Source organism: Orbicella franksi, chromosome 14 (assembly GCF_964199315.1).
Source record: "Orbicella franksi chromosome 14, jaOrbFran1.1, whole genome shotgun sequence".
Taxonomy (NCBI): Eukaryota; Metazoa; Cnidaria; class Anthozoa; order Scleractinia; family Merulinidae; genus Orbicella; species Orbicella franksi.
This window is the reverse complement of record NC_138158.1, coordinates 5,691,023-5,712,903: the sequence shown is the minus strand read 5'-3', so window position 1 is coordinate 5,712,903 and position 21,881 is coordinate 5,691,023. Positions and strand designations below refer to the sequence as shown.

General features: G+C 38.5%; 2 protein-coding genes across 2 annotated transcripts in view; both read right to left on the bottom strand.

The window, feature by feature from the left end:
* LOC145468117 (D-inositol 3-phosphate glycosyltransferase-like) overlaps positions 1 to 1,143 on the bottom strand; it is a 358,913-nt gene extending 357,770 nt beyond the window's left edge. Inside the window, exon 1 of the mRNA XM_081451802.1 lies at positions 35 to 1,143. The gene's annotated coding sequence lies outside the window, so the exon portion shown is untranslated. The remainder of the gene's footprint in view (positions 1 to 34) is intronic.
* Positions 1,144 to 1,326: 183 nt separating this feature from the next.
* LOC145468226 (tubulin polyglutamylase TTLL7-like) lies at positions 1,327 to 21,582 on the bottom strand. The gene is made up of 26 exons (XM_081451896.1): positions 21,082 to 21,582; positions 19,585 to 19,642; positions 17,401 to 17,464; positions 16,219 to 16,286; positions 15,754 to 15,816; positions 15,107 to 15,202; positions 14,421 to 14,493; positions 14,243 to 14,338; positions 13,576 to 13,623; positions 13,285 to 13,376; positions 12,879 to 12,951; positions 12,218 to 12,376; positions 11,649 to 11,743; positions 10,981 to 11,074; positions 10,806 to 10,853; positions 10,019 to 10,081; positions 9,492 to 9,585; positions 9,317 to 9,369; positions 8,641 to 8,736; positions 7,583 to 7,828; positions 6,638 to 6,772; positions 6,418 to 6,498; positions 5,421 to 5,581; positions 4,789 to 4,837; positions 3,926 to 4,068; positions 1,327 to 3,457 (listed from the first exon to the last, which is right to left on the bottom strand). The coding sequence occupies exons 1-26, from the start codon at positions 21,374 to 21,376 to the stop codon at positions 3,349 to 3,351; spliced, it is 2,652 nt and encodes an 883-aa protein (XP_081308022.1). The 5' UTR covers positions 21,377 to 21,582; the 3' UTR covers positions 1,327 to 3,348.
* Positions 21,583 to 21,881: the final 299 nt, after the last annotated feature.

Genomic DNA, 21,881 nt, shown 5'->3' with positions numbered 1-21,881 from the left:
CTTCTTATTCAGAACTTAAAATGATTAAACTCACTTTTGAGCTCCCTAGCAACCTCTTGTCCACTTCTCGTTGTCAATCGTCCCGAGACTTGGAAAGAACTTAGAAATAAATGATTGTTGTCTCCAGTACTCTGTTTATTCTACGACGCAAGTGAGATTTACTCCACTGAAGTGTAGAACGCTGAGTCATTTTCCGTCTAGACGAGGACACGTGACGAAAAAACACGTTCTAATTGGGTGCAAACATGGTACCGTATGTTTCGCCGCTAACCAGTTGAAGTGTGAAGGGTGTTGAATACGCTTCACTTACGATTCATGTAAGCACGCCTCCAACACCACATTTCTCAAATCCTTAGACAGAGGAACGACTGGTTTGAGGTTGCGCTCGTATTTACTAATCGAAAACATATCAACAACTTCGAGTGGGGACTTAAGTAGGTCACGTTTGCACCCAAGTAGAAAAGGTTTCTTTGCACCATGCGTCCACGCTTGAACGACGGGCAAGATAAATGTTATGAGGTCAATTACTGCGCCTTTCAATATCATGCGGATTCTAAAATTCAAAGCTCAACCGACAAATGCGTTTTTCGCTACCGTCAATCAAATGTTCGGTGGCTCCTCCCGGCTTCCGACTACTGCCGAGCGCGCGGTAATCAAATCAAATCGTTGAGCACAGTTCAGATAACATAGACGAAAGCTGGGAGGAGCCGCCGAACATTTGATTGACGGTAGCAAAAAACGCATTCGTCGGTTGAGCTTTGAATTTTAGAGTCCGCATGTTATTGAAAGGCGCAGTAAACCATAGTTTTGCCTATTAAGTAATTATACGTAAGGTTTATTGGATTTCTTTGACAGCTTCAACTGGCCAGGGGCGGATTTAGGGGGTGGGAGTGGGGGTGTGGGCTGAAATGGGTGTTTAGCCACCCCCCTTTTGGAGAAGCAAAACATAAGAAATTAGGAAAATGTTGTGAATATTATAATAAAAATAAAGGCAAACTCTCTGGACAGGTACCTCATCGTAATTTCCACTTTGTGACATTACTAGTATTTCTAGTGAAACGGTTTTGAGTTAGGTTCCAATTCTGGGAGCATGCCATTGATTTTGCAGCTGCAAGGTACCAAACACCTCCCCCTTCCCCCCTCCCCCCCCCCCCCCCCGCTTTGGAAATTCCTGAATTAAGGTAAGGTAAAGGTAAAATCTTTATTTAGACACGGTATTTCCTTCAGGACTATACAATATTTAATTTTTTACAAAAATTACAAAATCGGGCAGCACGCGTCATAACTTTTTCAAATTACGATCGTAATACTGCCGAATTTCCCTGTCGGCGGAAAGTAACGCAAACAGAACAGTACGGAAAACAAGATCCGAATCGAGTGTGTGTCCAAGAAACAAACTAACCAAAAACTGAAAAGTGAATAATGATGGTGAATTTTAAGTTCGGTAAGGAAATGTGAAAGGTGCTTTGATCAATATGACACGAACGTGGGACAAAGAAAAAATCTGAGCCCCCAACTGAACAGGAATCGAACCCATGACCTACCGAACAACTGTAAACTGATAAGACGAGATGATGATGTAATGTTATCGTGAACGGAGAAGTTACTGTTTGAGAATGGAAATAAGCGATTGATTCTCCTTTCTTTTTCTCGGAGTGTTTCTTACAAGAAATGGTAAACTTTTTGTCTGTGTTGAATCGAGTTATAGAAACAAGAGTGCAGGTTTGCGGGGGTGAGGAGTGCGCTCCTCACCTCCAGGATTTCGCGCGGCCATTTTTTTCTCGCGGTTTTCTTTCGCGTCACGCACGACGGACTAAGCGAAAGAAGGACTACTCGTAGTATAACAATAAGCAAGAGACTATGATGTAGATCACAGTCTCTGGGAATAAAGTATTTCATTTTTTTATCTTCAACTGAATGACCAAAGCGGAAGCGAAGAAAATAAAAATGTTTTGGATCAGGTAAATGTCACAAGCCAGTCTGCGATGTGCTACTCACTGATCAACTTAGCTGGGACTCTTGCCTCCGTCCCCACCCCACCCCCTTCAGCCTTTACGTATAGGTCAAAAACGATAAAAGGAGAAACTAAGAGTATAATCGACATCTCATTTATTTTTCAATATATTTTCAAGCAATAAATATGTACAATATTTATAATCATTTCTATATATCTATCTCAAATTCTTCATTTATGTACAGAAGGATTCATTTTTATCTTCATTTTTCGGGGGGGTAACACGCAATCTCTTCTCGTTGGAGACTAAAGATGGCTTGACAAGCCAAGGTAACGCCTGCTCAAGAGGCAACATTCGATACAAATGCAACAAATTAATTTTGGTTAGGACTTTTTTTCAAATATTGACCATTGGCCAATTACTACTTCTATTGAAGCAGTGCAACAGGTCGTTTGACGGGACTGAAAGAAAAACTTCGATCGCCTGATCGATGTGAACAAGTCGATCGCGTGGTAACAGACCAACGGGCCCAGTGACATCTTTTCAAGAAGCCGCATCTGTGAATATCACAGGCTCAATTCTTGCAGACAGGAAACCAGCCGACTGCTTGCAATGATTTCAAGGAAATTACTGTGGAGCCTTGATATAACGGAGAGAAACAAGAACCTGGAAAAATGAGTTTTTACAACAGGGGTTCATCATACCAGTATTTTGTTCCATACATTTTCCTGTAGCTTTGACCGAGCTGAAGAATATCATAAGTTATACGGGGAAAAGATGTTAGTTTCTAAAGAAACTGCTGGGCTGCATTGGCGTCAGGAAACTGAAACACTTAGCTATTGAACGACTTGAAGCTGCTGACAACGGTAAATTATTATTGTGAAGTAGTCAGAGCAATGTGTTAATACTCGACACGTCACGTTTCTCAAACTCGCTAGGACGGCCAATTTGCCTTCATCAGCTTCTAGTTGATAAATAGCTACGCGTATAATGTTCTATCATGGTTCCGCTGTACAACGTCGGACATACGGGAACAGAAGAGGAGAGTAGTAAGAGGGGACGATTTAGCGTTTAACCAATCCGATTGCAGGATTTCGATCACGTTACCCACGACTCCTCTTACTACGAGGAAGACCTCTTGGTAAAGATAAAGCAAAAAAAAATATAAAGGTTTGTTCTGTATGTACGCGGTTTAGGACTGAAAAAAATCCATAAATATATCTAAAAAACAAATACATCATTAAATATCTTAAAATCTTCAGCTGGTTCTTGAGTTCCACGTACATAATTCGTCCATTATCTGGCTCATCTCAGGAGGTACTTTCTGTCAGGGCTTTTGTCACGCATCTCCCTGAGTCCTGGGTAAAGAGCTCCATCATTACCCGGCCCCTTCTCATAAGTGCCCTTGTGTCAGCTGGGACGTTTTGTAATATTTGGCCATCCTCGCTGTTAGAGTTTGCTGTGAGGTAAGGTCTGGGGTCCTATGTATAACATCCGTATGCCTACGAATTTGAAGACGAAACCCTTTAGTTCGCTTTTACGAATATCACAAGAAAAAATTAAAAGGAAAGACCCCGGCTCTTTAAAAAACTCTTTGATACGTGATTCTATAGAGGGCATTAAAATTAATGCTTACAGAATTTTAGTCTCATTCCGTGTGTAGTTGAAATTGTGGCATGCGCAGCAGTAGCAGTAGGCTAATGGTTTAAGTGTTGGGTCAGGAACGAGAGGGCTTGGTTCGACTAACCTTGCGGAAAATGCTAACCTGTGATATACTATCATTCCTTTCAGGAAGTTGTAGGAGGGCGGGGTAGAAATACTCTTGACCGCATTAGACTACCGGAACTGGAGCTAAACAACGACTCCTCGAGTCGGCTTTAAACTCCAAAAGGTAAATTCGTTTGAATTACCATCAATTATAAGCATTGTCATTACTGAACACGGGTCTAAGCAAAGGGTTTGTCACTGACCTCATGTCCAATTCCTGAGGTGTCGTCCCTTGAGTCACAACCGAGGCAGCGCCTGCAGCTTTAGCGTCAGCGGCAAACTGATACACAATCAGTAAACAATCACGACACAGCTGGACGATCCGACGACAGCAGCTCATCTCTGTCTGCAAACCATCGAACAAAACAAATCAATACATAGTCGGAAAATAAGCACGATGTTCGGTCAAAATCAGACTCGGTTCGTAGATGCCAACATTGACGTTGTTAAGCGACATAACGCAATCTTTATAGTGCCTGTAACGATCTGCCAACCATCTTTGGGGCTGTAAGACTGCTCTAAAAGTGTTCAATTCTTAAAAAAAAACTGACCTAATCATTTAGAAGGCTTTATATAAAAGATTCTCGCTCTGTACGTAGGTTTCTCTTTGACATTTCCATTCTATTACTTTCTTTTTTGGATTTCAAAAATTGTCCTGCTGATACGATATATAATTGAATCACTCGATGTCTTTCTGTGCCAGTTAATGGCCGCTTTTGGCACAGATTCGTTCCCAGTCGTCTCTCATAAGACAAATCGCAAGGCAGAGGAGCCATGAACTGGTGGGAGCTGGGGACGAGTCAACGTTTGAGATCCAACCCAAGACACTGACGATTTTCTTCGGTCTTGTAACTCAGAAGATAAAAGACAAGTATTCAACAGCTAATTTCTCCTTACAAGATCAATACAATCAGACAGGTGATAAGAATATGGAAAATCATCAGCAAGGGGATATTGTCTTGATGTACAAGCGAATTCTCATAACTAACTTGAAGACAAATGTATGTGAATCAGTGAGGAGAGTAAATGTATACAAACGTTGACAATTTAAACATAGTTATATTACCATAGATATAACCTCCGTACTCTTGCTGAATATTGTCTCCCACGAATTTCTACGAAATGAAAACGAAATAAAATATGTTAAATAAATTACAATATTTAGAGAGAAAGCCCCGTCAGCGGGTCCTCTATCCTGGTCGAATTGGAATTTGGAAATATTGGTTTTTGCAGGGGGAGGAAAACAAGAGAACCCGGAGAAAAACCCTCTGAGCAGGCGATAACCAACAGCAAACTCAACCCACATATGGCACCGGGCCGGAATCGAACCTGCGCCACATTGGTGGGTTACCACAATTGTTACTAATCTCGCAATCGGATTGGCTAATTTGCCGTTGTCGATAAGAGCCCAGACAACGCTGCTCGCGTCAATTTGCCACGCTCTTGGTCTGTACTCTTATCGACAACGATATGCGTCATCACAGTGGGCAAAAGTCGTGGACTCACGAGGAGCAGCCGAGTGAGTCCATTGTCGATAAGAGTACAGACAACGCTAAACCACAGTCAATTTGTTAAGTTAACGTGTTTAGCATTGCAGCAAAGAAATCACCTTTTAGAACTCAGAAAAGTCGGCTATTAATTGGCTGTCAAGAGACACTTGATTTGTTTTGCGTATACATAATTCTCAGGGTTACTTACCCCAAGTTTGAAAAGCAATTCCATAATCCCTGTCCATGACTCCATAACAATCTGTTGAACACTCTTGAGAAAACCCGGCAAAGACGCAAGTTATCTACTTCAGATGCTCGCCACACGCGCTGTAAAATGGCGCGAACGTTTGTTCGCACGATATCCACAACCTGCAAGAGAAAATAGTACAATCTCAAACAATGCGTTCTCTCTATTATGTGAAGTTTGTTAAAAGCGTCACTGGACATAACAACAGCCAAAAGGTTGACATGCTCTGGTATTTAATATAGCAATTTTTTGAAGACACGATTGATCATCGCAGTTATACACACAACCTTAAGCAGTTGTGAAATTAAATCCTGAAGAAAAATTCAGACTTGAACGGGATTCGAACCCATGAACTCTGCCATACCGATGCAGTGCTTTAATATTACAACTGCTTAAGTTGTGTGTATAACTGCGATGATCAATCATGTCTTCATATCTTTCCCGGCAGTTCAAATAAATGATATTTCATGTATTCACTTGTTTAGCAATTTTTCTTGTACAATTCTGTCTAAAGGGGAAAAGCGTAATGAGCTTAACCCTATGTGAATCACCAATCCGTGAGACAAGGTCAGACCACAACACCGTGAACTCCGTGCCCCACTGGCTTTGCGATAAGTGCGTGGGTTCTTTAACGGCCCCTGCTAACCATTATGTATTTCCCACACATAATCCTGTATTGGAGGATTGAGCAAGTCCGTGGTTTTCGCCAGACAGTGCTAAGTAACATGACGTAATTCTGTGACGCAATGTGGACGACAGAACTTTCAGCGCATATGCGAATACGCGCGTTGATTTTTTTATAGGATAAAACACTCCTCGAACGCTTCAGTTACAAATAAACAGCGTTGCGCTCAATGGAGACAGCACGTTTCACAAGAATTATCCCAGACAGCAACAAAGCTTTGCTGTTGGGTATTAATCAAAAGCTATAATAAAGCAAAGCGACAGTTTTTCTTGCCTTTCTCCGCTTTATCGAGTCAAGCTTCACCAACCAATATGAAGCCACTCTTGGCTTATGAAACTTCCAGTTATCTTGAATCTGAAAGAAACAGGAAAAAACAACGCTGAGCAACAATTCCGCATTTTATAAGCCCTCTTCGAGAATAAACTTGTCCCGCGATTTTCCCAAACTCGAAAAAGAAAAAAATATAATATCCAGCAAAATGTCCAACACTTACGCTTTCTAAAATGACTTCTGCTTCTTCGTCTGTTTTCCCAGGAAATTTTATCCTCATGTCAAGCAAAGCTTGTAGTGTTCGCCGACTAAGTTCTTCTTCTCTCTCTCGCACGGCAGCGTCCAAGAAAGCCGCGTCCTTAGGAAAAGAAAATATTTAAATAAGGGCATGTCAGTATCCTTGGCGGCTGTAATATGGGCCCTCATGCAGGTAATCTCTCTTGCCAGTAACGTCCTTTCGTGGGAGTGAAAGACAGTTTTATGTAATAGGTCCGTCTTTTCAACTATAATGTATTTCAAAACAAAGAATCAGAACATAGACTTGAAAATTTCCTACAAATTAAAGAGCATCAAGTACTGATTACTGATTGGCCCGCCAGACCTTTTCAACACCTTAGGACAAATTTTTGACGCTTTTTTGCAATAACAAAAAGGCATAACTTATAAATTCATGTGTCCGCCGCTTATTGACAATACAAATAACCCAACGAGCGCGCGAGAATTTCTGTAGTCATTGTAAAAATAGGCATGGGCGGCGCCAAAGGGTATGGGTTTTTAGTCGTTTTGGTTTGAAACAGAGTATGGTTTTTGCACTCTGGTCTTGAATTAGGTATGTTTGGTGGGTATATATATTAGAAGGGTCGGGTCCGATATTAACCTTCGAATTTTGGTTTGGGAAGGGAAATCTTAAATTTTGGTCTGAAATGAGGTTTCGACAAACTCGCCGTACAACCCACCTCATTTTCCTGGGAATACCCCCCCCCCCCCCCTCCACCAGGGATATCGTAACACGGCGTGTTCCGCGAAACGGACACAACATTTGAAAAAAGATGTGGGTGGTGTATCAGAGTGGCAAAACGGTGAAACTCGTTGCAGGGCAGCAGTTTTTTACAATAGGTTGCGTTGAAATCATTGCGTCCATTTGGCCGAGCATTAGCGAGTTACTCACTACTACAGGATTGAATTTCATTGGCGGAGACGATGATGACGTCACGATTCTCTGCGTGAAGGAGCGTGGTAGTATGAAGCCGTGATTGGTGGAGATTGGCGTCTTTTGGGCAGACGCAGGTCGTAATGACGACGATGATGGAGATCTTGGTAACATTTGCTGTGGGTTTGAAGAAACGGAAGAAGACGAAGATGAAGAATCCACTTTACTGGCGGTGGATTTTGCGCTTGGCATAGATGACAAGGGCTAGAAAATAAACAAGCAAAATCAAAAACAGATTAACCTTTTATCCCAACGAGCGACAAATAAGTTAATTAAGCAGATAGGTCAGAAAAACAAAGAATTGGGTAAATTCTCTTAAGGGATACTATGAGAAAATATAGCCGATCAGTACGGAGAACTTGTATTTTGACACGAGAGCTGAAGAGAGAAATTCCCCTTATACAGATGTTAAACTATTTCCTTAAAATGCAAAGTAACCGCACCTTTTCGACAGTTCGCGGTTTCGAAGGAACAGAAGGTGACATTCTGAATCGTCAATGAAAATGGTGTTTTTCAAATCACGGTATCTCTTTTGTATCACTGTGTCTGAATTGGCGGGGGTTTTAAGAGTTTTAATATTCCTCAAAAGTATATTGGAGATGTATTGTGTATTGTGGATTGTGTAGCCTGCGTGCTCTGTGTCATATGTGTTTGCCTAAACTTCAATCTATTAACAATACAGATTTGTAAAACTGGGTCGGGTTGTTCAAAACCCGATCAAGCTAACCCAAGATCAGCGAGAATTTTGATCTTAATTTTGTATCTTTTCGGTAACGTTGTCAGTATATATTGTTTGTCCTTCTCTTTTGAGTTTAAATCATTTCAATCTACCCAAAACACATGCAGTAAAAACACTTCAGTTTTACACAAGAAAAATTAACGCTTCGGTTAACGTTTAATCTTGGGTTAGCGTTAACCAGCTTTCGAACAGCCCAGCCCTAAATGCCTGCCTTCTTTCACTCTGTCTCTGTAGTTTTTTTCCTTGTCACATCTGATATATAAAACAGTTTTCTTACCTTAGGTCCTTTACTCATTGGCCGGTTTCCAGATCTGTCAAACGTAATATTCTCATCAGCTTCACATTGCTCTAATAAGTCGAGGATTTCTTCTTCCTGTAAGAAAACAAAATTGACAAATGTTCATCGGCAAGGGTACCGAAACATTTAATAGTTACAACGCTTTGCAAAGCAACATAAATATTGAGGGGTACAAAAGAGTGATAATCATGATAAACCAAGGCCCCGTGCACACCACCCCGGAGAAATTTGAAAACGCAGCTTGCATTGATTTCTACCTTTAGGCTTTCCGTCCACAGTAATCCGTCACGAAAACGGAGCTTTTCGAAAACGCTCTTCAAACCGGAGGAATTTGAAAACGCCGGCTTTGCGTTTTAGTGCGGCCGGAAAACATTTCGAAAACGTCGACGTTACGATTATCATGTGAGTTTCCCGACCAAGTTTTCCTCAAACACAAATCCAAATTAAATGACCAGTGATTGTTGCCTTTTCAAATTTCTCCGGCTTAGTGTGGAGGGAAAACAATTGATACATTTTCAGAGTGAAATCTACGTTTTCAAATTTCTCCGTCGTAGTGTAGACGGGGCATGACAGTACAAGATTTTGAAAGTTTGATAATGATAAAGTCGAGGAAGTGAGGCGTTGGTTAGCAGAAATACGGAACATAGTCACCCACCCTGAGAGAACTGAATGGTTGATTACCGTCCTTTTGAAGCGAGGCAGCCCTTCCTAAAAATTCAAACAATAATAAAATTCATGTGTTAAAACATTTTGCCTGATTTAAGGTTTTATTATAATGTGAAGTATATATGAAATAATTCATATTTGAACTGCGGTTTTATTATACTTACCTGACAGGAAGAGCTTGTAGGCATCAGCTAACAAGCCGTTATACTTTTCTCGTCTCGTTTTGTCTTCGGGAGGATAAATCCTACGAAAGTTTCCCTATATCATTGTACGAAAAGAAAAATTAAATATAACGTTTCTGTGATCTGGAGCACCTCAAAAACAAGATTCTCCTGGAACTCAGTGTAACAAAAACCTAAACCTAATCCGGACTTTTATAGGCACGTGGACAAAAAAAAAACACGTGGTGTAGGGCGTTACACAGGCATGACGTCTCAGCAGCCATATTGGTGAAAAAATGAAACGGCCTCCATGTTGGTAAACTGTAGCAGATCAGTATGTTTTGTTATGTTAATACTTTCTTTTGATCCATTACATTTGCATGGCTGCTGGCCACGTGAGCGAAAACGCTCTATACCAGACGCCACCTCTACGGTACCGTTATCATTCGAAAATCGAAAAAATGTAACAAAATGATACAAATATATAAATAAATAAAGATTTAAAGCAAAAAGTATTTATCTGTATTCACCATGTTCATGTTCTCAAATTCTTCTCTTGCAGCTTCTCTTCTTATATGAGTCAGCCTGTCTTTCTGCAAAGAAAGGTAGAAGTAGGTTACGTCTGCATACGAACCAACTGGCCCATCAGGCCGGAGCTTATTCTGGTTTCTGTAGCTTGAAGACTAAGAATATTTCTCCCCGCCCCCTGGATCGGATGCTAGTTCATCGCAGAGTTACCCCCAGCATTAAATTGGCCGGTACCCATTTGTACACCTGGGTAGAGAAAGGCACTGTGAGAGTTGAGTGTCTTGCTCAAGAACACAACACAATGTCCCCGGCCAGGGCTCGAACCCGGACCGCTCGATCCGGAGACGAGCGCACTAACCATGAGGCCATCGCGCCTCCTTTTTTCTGCAAAGCAAGGGTACACAAAATTGAAATAAAACAGCCTTCCTGAACTTGTAATGCTTACCGTTCCCGTTCCAAAACACAAAACACCTTCTAATTAAGTACCTTGTTATGAACGGTTTTCTAAGCACAACTGCGTTCTCCATAATACCGTTGGAACACGCTACCTTTTAGAATAAAATGTAGGGAAGAGGCGTTTTCTAATTCCCTGGGTGTGGCTAAAATTCACTGGAGATACATGTACATCAAGGCATTATCCGCAGGTTGATGAATGCCATTATTCTTACTACATGTCTGCTTTAAAAACACTTTCACAACGAACGGATATCCTAAGGAGAAATTAGGAGCTGATCACTCCTAAAAAATCGATTTAACAAAATTACAATATCGCGTAAGCTTCAAACTTACAAGTTCCGTTCGGCGTTTATTTAAAATCATCTTCTTTTTTTCCAGTTCCTAAGAGCAGAAAACGAAAGATAGTTTAGCCCTGAAATATTGGTTGTTCACCAGGAGCCATTATGGCTCCTGTTGTTCACCTTTTGTACAAATGTCTTTAAAGGATCAAATTCAAACTAGCCCTTACCGACATGGCATATTCGCTCCTTTTCGGTTGTGTTAACAGTCTTTTCTGTGCCTCTGCTTTTTCAGCCGCAATGCCCCGTCTTTTGTCGCTTGCTCTGAAATAATTAAAGAGAATCATATGCGACTTGACCTCTCCATTCTCAATTCAAAGGATAGTTGGAAATATTTGTTTTTACTATTTTCTGCGAAAAAATACTGTTACATCAGCTTCCATCAATACATTTAGAGACGAACAAAGTCGATTTGGATCGGAAGAACTCGACTCTTGAGGTCAACATTGAAAAGAAAAGAGTGGCCGCGCAATCAAGTAAGTGAACTCTTGCTTCATTTCATTTGTACAAGGTATATAATTTTCAACGCAACGTACCTAAGGAACATTTCGAAAGAAAATTCCGCCTCACTCGCTTTTCACTTGTTCCCTTCAATTCAAACTTTCCCGCCTTTTCAAGCCATCGCTTCGTTTAGATTAAACTGAAATATCCACATCATCCAGTCGACAGTAGAATTTAATAAAACAGTTACTCCATTGGTAATCATCTTTGTTGGATAAGAGATAATTAAGCTAGTAAAAATATCGAAGCAATGCCCCTCGTTCTTCCAGGAACAAGTTGGCAAGCGATCCTTCCTGTAATATTTCCCGGGAATATTTCTCCTGAAGTTAAAAAATACCTGATATTTAGCAACTTCAGTGCGTCACATAGCGCTCCTCCTTTTATTTCACTATCCAGCTTGGCGTCAGTGCCAAAGCTAGGTGAACGATTTACCTGCGTAAAAATTTGACCATGTTCATGACACTGATAACTGTGTGCTACTTATAGCCCGCACGAATACCCCCACCCCCTCCCCCCCTCCCCCAACCCTCCAAAAATTCACTGAGCCGCAATTTTCGGTGGGAATGACCGGACAAGTAAAGTTGTCGTGATAACTTTCGTAGAGCTCAGGTTAATTCTGATTGGACAAAACCAATCGGAAACTCTTCGGCGACTTTTACGATCCCGGCTATCGCGGGGATAATACGTCACGATGTAACGATGGCGTCATCCAAAATGGCTGCCCATTGACTCGCGTCTGCAAAATTTATGACTTTTTACAGGCGTTTAGGTGAAAACAGAGAGCTGTTATTATCACAAAAAAGAAAGTAAAAGAAGGCGAAAACCAGGTAAACTTCAAAATAAAACAGCCAACTGCAGCAAACCAGAGTGGAGCCGTGTATAAAAGATAAGCTCAAGTGCACTTACTTCCAAAAGCCATGGTCTAAGCTTTCGATCCAGCAAAATATCAAAGCCAAGAAGCTCAAAACAAACACTTTCACTACCAGGAGGTGCACCAGGCCGGCACATACGGTAAGAGTGAAGAATGTGAGGTTGGGCAACTATTAATGTTTTTACAAGGACATCCTGTTAAAAGAAAAATCTGAATCTGAGACCTGTTTCTTAGTGAATGAATTCAGCTTAAATTAAAAATTAATCATAAATTTGCCTACTCTCAGCCAATCAATGAAGTTATTTTCCCAGACATACAATAAGTTAGGTAATTGCATTGTGCAATTAAGGACCTACTCTACAAGTAATATTTTGAAAATTTGCTCAAAATTGCATGAGCCTTTAGACAAGTTCAATTAGAAAGAATTTTGAAATATCACAATTAATGTAAATCTTACCAGAGGTTTCATATGACAACTTATTTATTATGAGACTGAGAAAATAACGAATGCATGTGCATTGATTTGCACTGCAAATGCAAAAATAACAATAAATTGGCCTGCTCTCAACCAGTCACAATGAAGTAGTTCTCTCACAAGTCAGTCAAACAATAAAGCATAAAACAGAGATCTTTGCTTTAACTGGTTAAGCCAATAGTTAAGTTTTTGAAAATTACATGTACTTTGCTGAAACTTACTGTTATGTTATGCCAAAGAAAATTTACATCATAATCCATAGACTGTAGCCATTCATTCAAAAACTTTATTGATCTGGAAAAATAATCCATGCAGTTATTCAGTTTACAGACAAAAAATGAAAAGAAAAAACAACAAAACAAATCAATGGCTGTCCTTTGAAGTAATGAGAAACACAAGATTGTAGAGGTGGGAAAAAGTAATAAATTCCTCATTCCATAAAGAGGGGGCAATTTGACTTACACCAGAAACCTTTATGGGTTTCTGTTTACAGTCACCATGAGAAAAGGGTGGGATGCAGCCTGTATGTCAATGGAAAAGGACGAGTTCATGCATTTCTGGGGTATTAATTGCGGTAATCAATTGCATAAAATATGTTTGTTGTATACAAGAGTTGTTGTGTTGTACCTTTTACTTCCACTGTCATCACTGTCATCACGGTCAAAGTTCTCATTGTGTTTATTTATTGAATAATTTGTAAGGTGCATAAAAAGCTCATCCTGGAAGAAAAATGAAATCCAGGTCAAACTAATCAAACTAGGGAGCTTCTGTCACTCATCTGTACCAAATACTATTGTCAGTCAGTTACTTCAACATTATGTTCTGGTTGCAAGCTTTACATTATTATTTTATTGCCCTTTTAAAAAAGAAATAAATATAATTAAGGAGAAAAATTAAATATTCATGGTAGAAACTTACCAGATTTTCATCTGAGGGACTTTCATATACTTCTGTTCCCATGCGAACCTTGCACATGCACAAAGAAAATCACAGCCATTGTCAAAAATGAAATGTTTATAACAAATTATTTTAACAGCACATCCACTAAATCACAAAATTAATATTATAAGCATTTAAACTGTACACAATGATATGCTTTCTTGAAAATTTCATGAGGAATCCAGTTCGATTCTACCCTGATGATCTGACTGTCATGTTAATGCACGTGGAACCATCCTGTTTTTTCACTGACAGTTAACAGGCTTGTACACTTAAAAGTAGAATTTCCTTTCACCACAAAGTATTTACAACAAGGCATTGTTGCTTGCAAGACAAACTTTTATGAGGACCATAGAGATTTTTAATAGAAAACTTGAGGTGGGGATTCCCTTTGATTGGGTCATTGATTTATCTCTCAATGCAAGATAAATGTACATGTGTCTCTCAGAATAAAAATTCATTGTGTTATATAGTACTTGGAACCCAGTTTATCCAGATAGAAGATAATACACATGTAATTCATAATAAAAAGAAGCCTTGATTCTAGGCAATGACTTCAGATTTGTCTTCAGATTTGGTTGAACATTTACAATTATGATATAATTTGCAATAGTGTTACTAAATTAACACTTTTAAAAATACTTACAAGTCCATCGTGATAGAGAAATATTCTCAGTGGATCACATGATGTCACTAAAACATATACTCTAAGATCAAACTTGAATCCCTCAAGAAGGAAAGGCTGAAAATGTCAAAAGGTTTAACTAAGCTCAAAAATCAAACAAAACTGAAATTACTTTGATGGCAAATAGAACTGCACTTACTCTGTCAATGTATTCCTGGATGACCACTTGTTCATGGGAAGGGATTCTGTCTCCATTTCTAATTAGGGAAATCCTGAAATCAAATTGAGAAATATATGTAATAATCTTCAGCACAGAAATGAAATCAATCAGACTTTAGTGTACACTAATGATTTCACTAAATAATTGTGTACACTGGTCCACAAAGAGTACAACATTGTGAATGAGTGGGGATGGAGATGGGAAGCTGTAAAAACAATGTATATAAATAGCCTCCATTTGGCATGGAAATATGCCTGGAAATTCCTGCGTGGACGTTAATATTATCTGTTCTGAGAAGCGAACAGTTTCTCGAGGAAAACTGTGGACTTTAAGGAACAGATATTATGTCTAAGGACAAATATCCGAGCATATTTTTGTACCAAATGGAGGCTATTGTTTTCATTATTTTTCAAATATTTTTCGCAACACACACACGATTTCCCAGTTTTAGCTGGGAAATATCCAGTCACGTGACACGTTTAGACGAATTGCACGTGAGCTAAAATATTATATTGATGGATTATAATGGGGTATATACATGTGGAAACTGTTACATGTGTATGATTATAATTAATATACATGTAGCTGCTGTTTATTGTAAGTTATAGGCCTTTAATTATTTGTCTAAACACTCTTGTGTTGATGGTATTATGAATTAAACTTACCCATTTCCCATGGCCCCATTGGCTGGCTTAACAATGAATGTTCTCTGTTTCTTCCTTTTCTTTAGTTCTCTACAATAACCTTGAAATGTGGCATACCTGATGCACACAAGATGGAGTCCAAGTTAAGGAGAGTACAATTATTAATTAAACAGTACATCAATACCTCGGTTTGTTATCTATATACATCTATCGAGCCATCACATCACACAGAGGTAACAAAAGTGATGTAATTAATTATAATCAGTAAATATACATCATGGTTTAAAACTCTGCAAGCAGACAAGATGAATCAAATCCTGCTCTGACTCATTGGCTACCTCAGAGCAGGTATTAACTTGTAGATGGTGTTATCTTGCATGCTCAGGATTACCCACTGCGTCCTGCAAGAAAATGGTGTCATCTATGCCTCATTCTTTTTAGTGTGTTTACAGCCTTTGGTCCATAAACACACACAAAGATCTCAAGACAAACATGTATCCAGTCATCTGGATAACATGCTTAGCCAAAAATGTACCCCATTAAAATACATTATATTTTAATTTGGTACACCTTTGTGTGAACTCACCAGTAATAATGATATCATTACATAACTATATATTTACATGTGTAATAATCAAATGTTATTATAAACAAATGAAAAAGGATACTCTGCTGGGAGAACCCAAGTTTGTGGAGTAAAGTTGTATTCTTCTGGATGAGCTCTTTGCATTCTGAAAATTTTGAAATAATTATCTGTTAAAGCTTTAATTAATAACCACGATTTTTTTCTGGAACTAGAGCAAGTTGGTTCTTCACACCCCAAGTTGTTGGAGTCATTTCCACTTTTATCAATCATCAAATGGTGACTAATTATGACTTGACTTATTCCTGACCTTATATTATATTGTGATGAATTTTGCCTTACAACATAAATTTTATGTCAGTTGGCATAAATTTAATATTATTTTGTACACTGCAGGACCACAAAATTGATGTAATTATAACAAATTAACTTACATATGATACAGATGCAATCTTTCTGTTAGTTTGCAAGGGGCCCTGTAACACTTCATTTAGTATCTACATTGTATATGATGGTGATTAAAACACAAAGTACCAAACAATGTACTTACTTTGCCATGTTTCGTGCTAGGTTGTCCTTCCTACAAATCTCTCCCATACTTGGAAAATGATTGATTTTCTTCAAAGTGGAAATGAAATACACGCAATAAAATAATTATTGATTATGTCAACATTAATGTTACCATTGTTCACAATAATTAATTAATCAACCAATGACAACCCATAATTATCAATCTCTCAATCAGTTAATTAATTAGCAAAATTAATTAATTAATTAATTAGTCTAGGCTGCTAGTTGGCTTTAACAATTAAATAATTTACATCAATAAATAAATTACAATATTTAGAGGGGAAGACACAGTAGCCTTAGCTGATTTTCATGCAGGTCCTCTAATTGGAATTTGGAGTGTTGTTTTTTGCGACAGGAGGAAAACCGGAGAACTTAAATACCTTAAAGTGCCTATGAAGTAAAAAATAATTGCTGCTTATTTGAAAGGCTTTTCAAAGTAAAGAAGAATGGTGTTTTCCTTTTTGGAATATCTTTTTTCATTTTAGAGATATTTACATTTTTGTAAGAAAAGTGATGACGTCATAGGTGGTTCCATTAAAACAGCACAACACTCAATTGAGACTAACTCTAGAAATATTAAAGCAGTGTTCTTTAAACTTGGCACCAGAAATGTATATCACAGAAGAAACGTAATGACACCCGTCATGCCATTGCATGACAACAGTTATGCCCCTGGTTCTGTTTAAATTAAGACTAAAATTCCCAGATTTTATCTTAAACAAGGATCATCCACTCCCACCAATCTAATGGGGAGAGTTAACACAGTATGGGAACCATGTATGTACCGAGCAAGACCCTCTGTCCCACTTTAAAAGGTTGCAAATGGGGATATTTGGTTTTTCACAGAAAGAGACTGGAGCCGAGTGTTGCCATGGCAACAACATAGTAGGTGTCATTCTGTTTCTTTTGTGATGTACATTTCTGGTGCCAAGTTTGAAGAACACTGCTTTAATATTTCTAGAGTTATTCTTGATTGAGTGTTGTGCTGTTTTAGAGGAACCACATATGACGTCACCACTTTCCTCATTTGCATAATACAAAAATGTGAATATCTCTAAAACGAAAAAAGATATTCCAAAAAGGAAAACGCCATTCTTCTTTACTTTGAAAAGCCTTTTAAATAAGCAGGATTTTTTTTTACTTCACAGGCACTTTAAATTACCTGAAAGGATTTTAATTCTATGATCCTTTCCACTGGAACAGCTGAGTCACTCCATATGAGGAAACTAAAAAAAAAATAGACTTTGCTCTTCAGGATAGATACGTTTAACATTCAATTTCATACACCATGTGTTTACCAAATGCTACAGTTTGTAACAAAACTATTTTGAGTCAAAAACCCCTATGCCATAAAATAGTTATTATCAATGTATAAAGACTAAAGTGAAGCCTTCTAAGCTCTGAACTGACTCAACAACTCCAGCAACTGGCAACAACTCCGGCCAATGCGAGAGACCAGTTTCTGTACCAAGAAGACACTACATGTAAGTGCATGTATCAGTATTGCTGTTTGCTTGTCCATTACAAGTTTACCCTCCCTCCCACCCCCTTGCATTTGTCAGTTTGTCTCAACAATTCACTGGTATCTGTTTATACATGTACTCAGTGGTGGAGAGAGGCACTGCAAGAACAAAGTGTCTTGCCAAAGAATGCAGCACAATAACCTTGAATAGACCGTAATTGTTTTCTCACTATACTTAACAATTATTCACCAAAGGCGAGGTGAATATTGTCACATAATCCCCGAGATGAAGTCAAGGAGATTATTCGACAATACTCACTGAGCCTGAGGTGAATAATTGTTTTAGTATAATTTCAGAGCTGAACAACAGAGAATATGGACTAAAACATAAAAACAGGGACCCAATTGTCATTTGCATACATGTACATGTATGCAGCCATATAGTTTTAACAAGAAGCTTACATGTAAGCTTACATTGATTGTAAATCAGTTTAATCATCGAGTTTGGTAGTAAAACAGACAAGCAAAACACCACAAAAAATAAATTCATCTGGTACCTTTGTTTTATCGCTGTTGACTTCATACACAGTTGTCATCATCGTCTCAAAATGAGTAGCTTTAGTTTGGAGAAATACAGATTTCGGTCAATTGATCTGACCTGCTGGCAATCAATCTAACCACTGCATTTACGATTCTTAACTGCCTTGAACACAAGTTCTTGAAAGGATTTTTGATCTAAGAATGACAGCAGTCATTTTGAAAATTCTCCATCCTTTCAAGTATCCTGGACTTAGAGTGATGTCTTCTGAATAGATGAAAAATTCATTCACCAACTGTCCGCCATGTTTACTTGCCGAGATGGTAAAGGTGGCGAGCTTAGTAGCCAGGCCTTGAAAATGTTATATAAACCGCCCAGCGCAGTTTATATATACTGTCATATAAGGGATCGCTGAACCAATCAGATTGCTAGAAACTCTGTTCAGCTCTGAAATTATACTAAATATATATATAGGACTTACACGTAAGAGCGAGCTTGCAACTGAGGCTAATGCAGGGAGTTTTTTTCAAATGCAAATAATAGTAACATCTTTTTAATGATATTCCCACACATGACCCTCCCTATTTTCAAGCCAGCTCCAGTCCAATACCAAGAAATTACTCAAATTACTCAAATCAAGACTGTACCAGTCTCTACCTCCTATTACAAACTCAATACAGTGCATTTTTATATTATAATTAAGGAAAATTTAAAAATGATCTCTGGCTGAAGCCATTAAAACATTACAATCTTTTGGTAAAATGTGAAGTAAACTGTTTCACATTTTACTCATTGAAGACTGTAGTTCAGGCAGTTGAAAGCTGGTAATTTTTTAATCATTAAGCGTTTCAGCCAGAGATCATTTTTACATTTTACCATGTTTTATCCTGGCTACGGCCCTTCACTATTTTCAAATATTATAACTTAGTTTGCTCTCTAACTTACTTTAGGAGGAATGCATTATATGTACAGTTGTATAAGCTCATAATTATAAAAAGGGGTAAAGTCTGCATACGAGCTAAGTGGCCCATCAGGCTGGAGCTTATCCCAGTTTCTGTATCATGAAGCGACTATGAGTATCTCTACTCCCCCCTGGATGGGTTGCTAGTCCATCACAGGGTTACCCCCAGCATTAAATTTGCTGGTACCCTTTTATACACCTGGGTGGAGAGAGGCAAGGTGAGAGTAAAGTGTCTTGCCCAAGAACACAACACAATGTTCCCGGTAAGGGCTCAAACCCAGACCACTTGCTCCGGAGTTTAGCGCACTAGCCATGAGGCCACTGCACCTCCCCTAGCTCATAATTATGTATTAATAATGATTATAAATAATGATTAAATACCAACCTATTGAAATCGTCATCTCTTGTGATATACATTCCACTCTGAAGACAAACTTTACGAACTACGGAAGAAAATTTCAAACCAGTTTACTTGATAAATAAATTAATAAAATAATGTCACATGAAGTTAGAGATGGGTAATCGTCAGATCTTAATATATTATTTTCCGTCCTTAGATATTCTTTAGCTTTCTGATCTCAAAGCTCAACAAGCAGATTTTTTAATTCTAGATCCCATTAATTAATTTCCACAAGAACACTGAGAAGAGAGTTGAAAATACGACGCACAGCAGAGTATTTTTTATGAACTTTGAGGTGTTTGGAAATGTGGTCAAACACAGTCTTTCGTGTTGGATATATTACCTCTCAAATTACAAAGCATCCTTGTTTAACTTGATGAATTAATTACGAGTTTGAGAAGGTGATTTGAAGAACTGTCTGAACTAAATAATGTGTAGTTCCAGAAAATATTCATACCTCCCCCACGAAAGAGATTTTTCCTAAGACCCCCCCTGAAAATTCCAATCAATTAAGCTTCATATGTTTCTTTAAATTGTTTGGTCTTACAGAAACCCCCACCCTTCCCTGCCCCTATGAAACCTTCTGTGGGGGAGTATGAATATTTTCTGGAACTCCATAATCTTTCAGCCAATCAAAATATTGAGAATATTCTAATTCAGGCTATCACAGAAATGGTGTTAATGCATGTCAACACATACTATTAAACCTGTTTTAAGATTTGTTGATAATTACTAGATCAATTTACTATTCTTGTTATCTCTGTTTAATCTCTACTTATTAATTTACAACAACATGAAATTTGATGTTTCAATATCTGATGATCTTTCATATTTTTGGTTAAAAAAGCGAAAATTCAAAACCGACTCTGTTTGGTTTACCGTTATGTTACGACATGAGTTACTAAACACAATGAAGATCGCTGCAGTATAAATAAATAAGTTGGAGAAAATGTTCTCCGAATGATAATTTGTCTACATGTAAAGTTTATGTTGTTTATGTTGCTGACCATCAAGTGCGCGCGAAAATGTTCCCAAACTCACAAATATCATTTGAACCACAAAAAAGAACCTGTGAATTCAAGAACATTTCAATTCATCGATCATTTCAGAGTTTGAAGCAATAGCAAAATAATCTGAAGACCTTAAGACGACATTCTGAAGACAAAGACACAATTAAGCTCTTTTGAAAAACAGAAGTTTACTATTCTAACACGCAAATACAGTGAGGACAATGGCGACGATTATTTCGTTTCAAAACATCAAAATCGTCCGTGCAGTTAACCAAAGTGGATGACACGAAACACGAATCTTTGAAGAACGTATGTTTGAACTTAAAGAAAGCATCTTGGTCAACAAATGGAGCCATAGAGTTTAAAAACCTTGGTAATAACGCGTGGCCATTTAGGTATTAGATCATTACATTGCTTTCCTTACAGTGGATTTATATGGTTGGCAACAGTGTATAATGCAATTTCTACTCACCAACTTCGTATTTTGTAGCAGCAATATTAGCTGTAACCCGGCGTTTCCTAACAGGCTTTTTTTTGTTCGAATTGTTTACCACGCGTTTGCGATCCTGATTTGTCTGTGCTGTTGTTGGGTTTCGAACTTGCTCCACATCTTCGTCTTCGCAATCCTCAGCTATAGATGCTTCGTCTTCGATTTCTTTCCCTCTTCGTTCACAATTATCATTCACAGTGCTCGAATCAAGCAAATTAAAGTGGTCTTTAGCCATGGCAGCCGCGTTTTCAGCTAAATCATGATTGCAATCGTCCATAGTTACCGATCGCAATGGCGTGCGAGACGACAGCGGAATCTCTTGGGGAAAATTGTCTTTGCTCACAGAGGAGATGTCCAGATTTACCCTTTTCGTGCATTATTAACCCATTGTGGTGCTAAAAGTACCAATTCGTCATCTCCATGGAAATGATTTTGAAAACTCGATCTGAAAAAAAAAGTCTTGTATGATGATTAGTTCGTACACTTTTGGGATTCTGTTAATGGGTGTAGCGTGACGTTTTAACCATAGCAACATTCGAGTACCGTGACGGAGTGTAACGAACGAGGAAGTCTGGAAAGAAAAGTTCCTTTCGCTAGTTTTGCGATCAGACTTCTTGTTCGCTTTACTTCTGTATAAAGATAGGAACACACAAGCAGTACAGAAACTTTAAATGCATATTATCCCTTCCATCTTTGCTAAATAAAGTTGCGATTCCGGACACGGGGATTCCGGAACATTTGCTTGAACATTTCCAGGTCAAGGGTTACCACTGCCATATTTG

Excerpts from the sequence above, each read along its gene's own strand:
- LOC145468226 (XM_081451896.1), bottom strand. The coding sequence starts at position 21,376 with ATGGACGATTGCAATCATGATTTAGCTGAAAACGCGGCTGCCATGGCT. Across the intron at positions 16,287-17,400 it reads TAGAATTAAAATCCTTTCAG|AAAATCAATCATTTTCCAAG; the intron begins GTAATTTAAAGT and ends TCCACTTTGAAG. Across the intron at positions 14,494-15,106 it reads AATGGGGCCATGGGAAATGG|GATTTCCCTAATTAGAAATG; the intron begins GTAAGTTTAATT and ends ATTTGATTTCAG.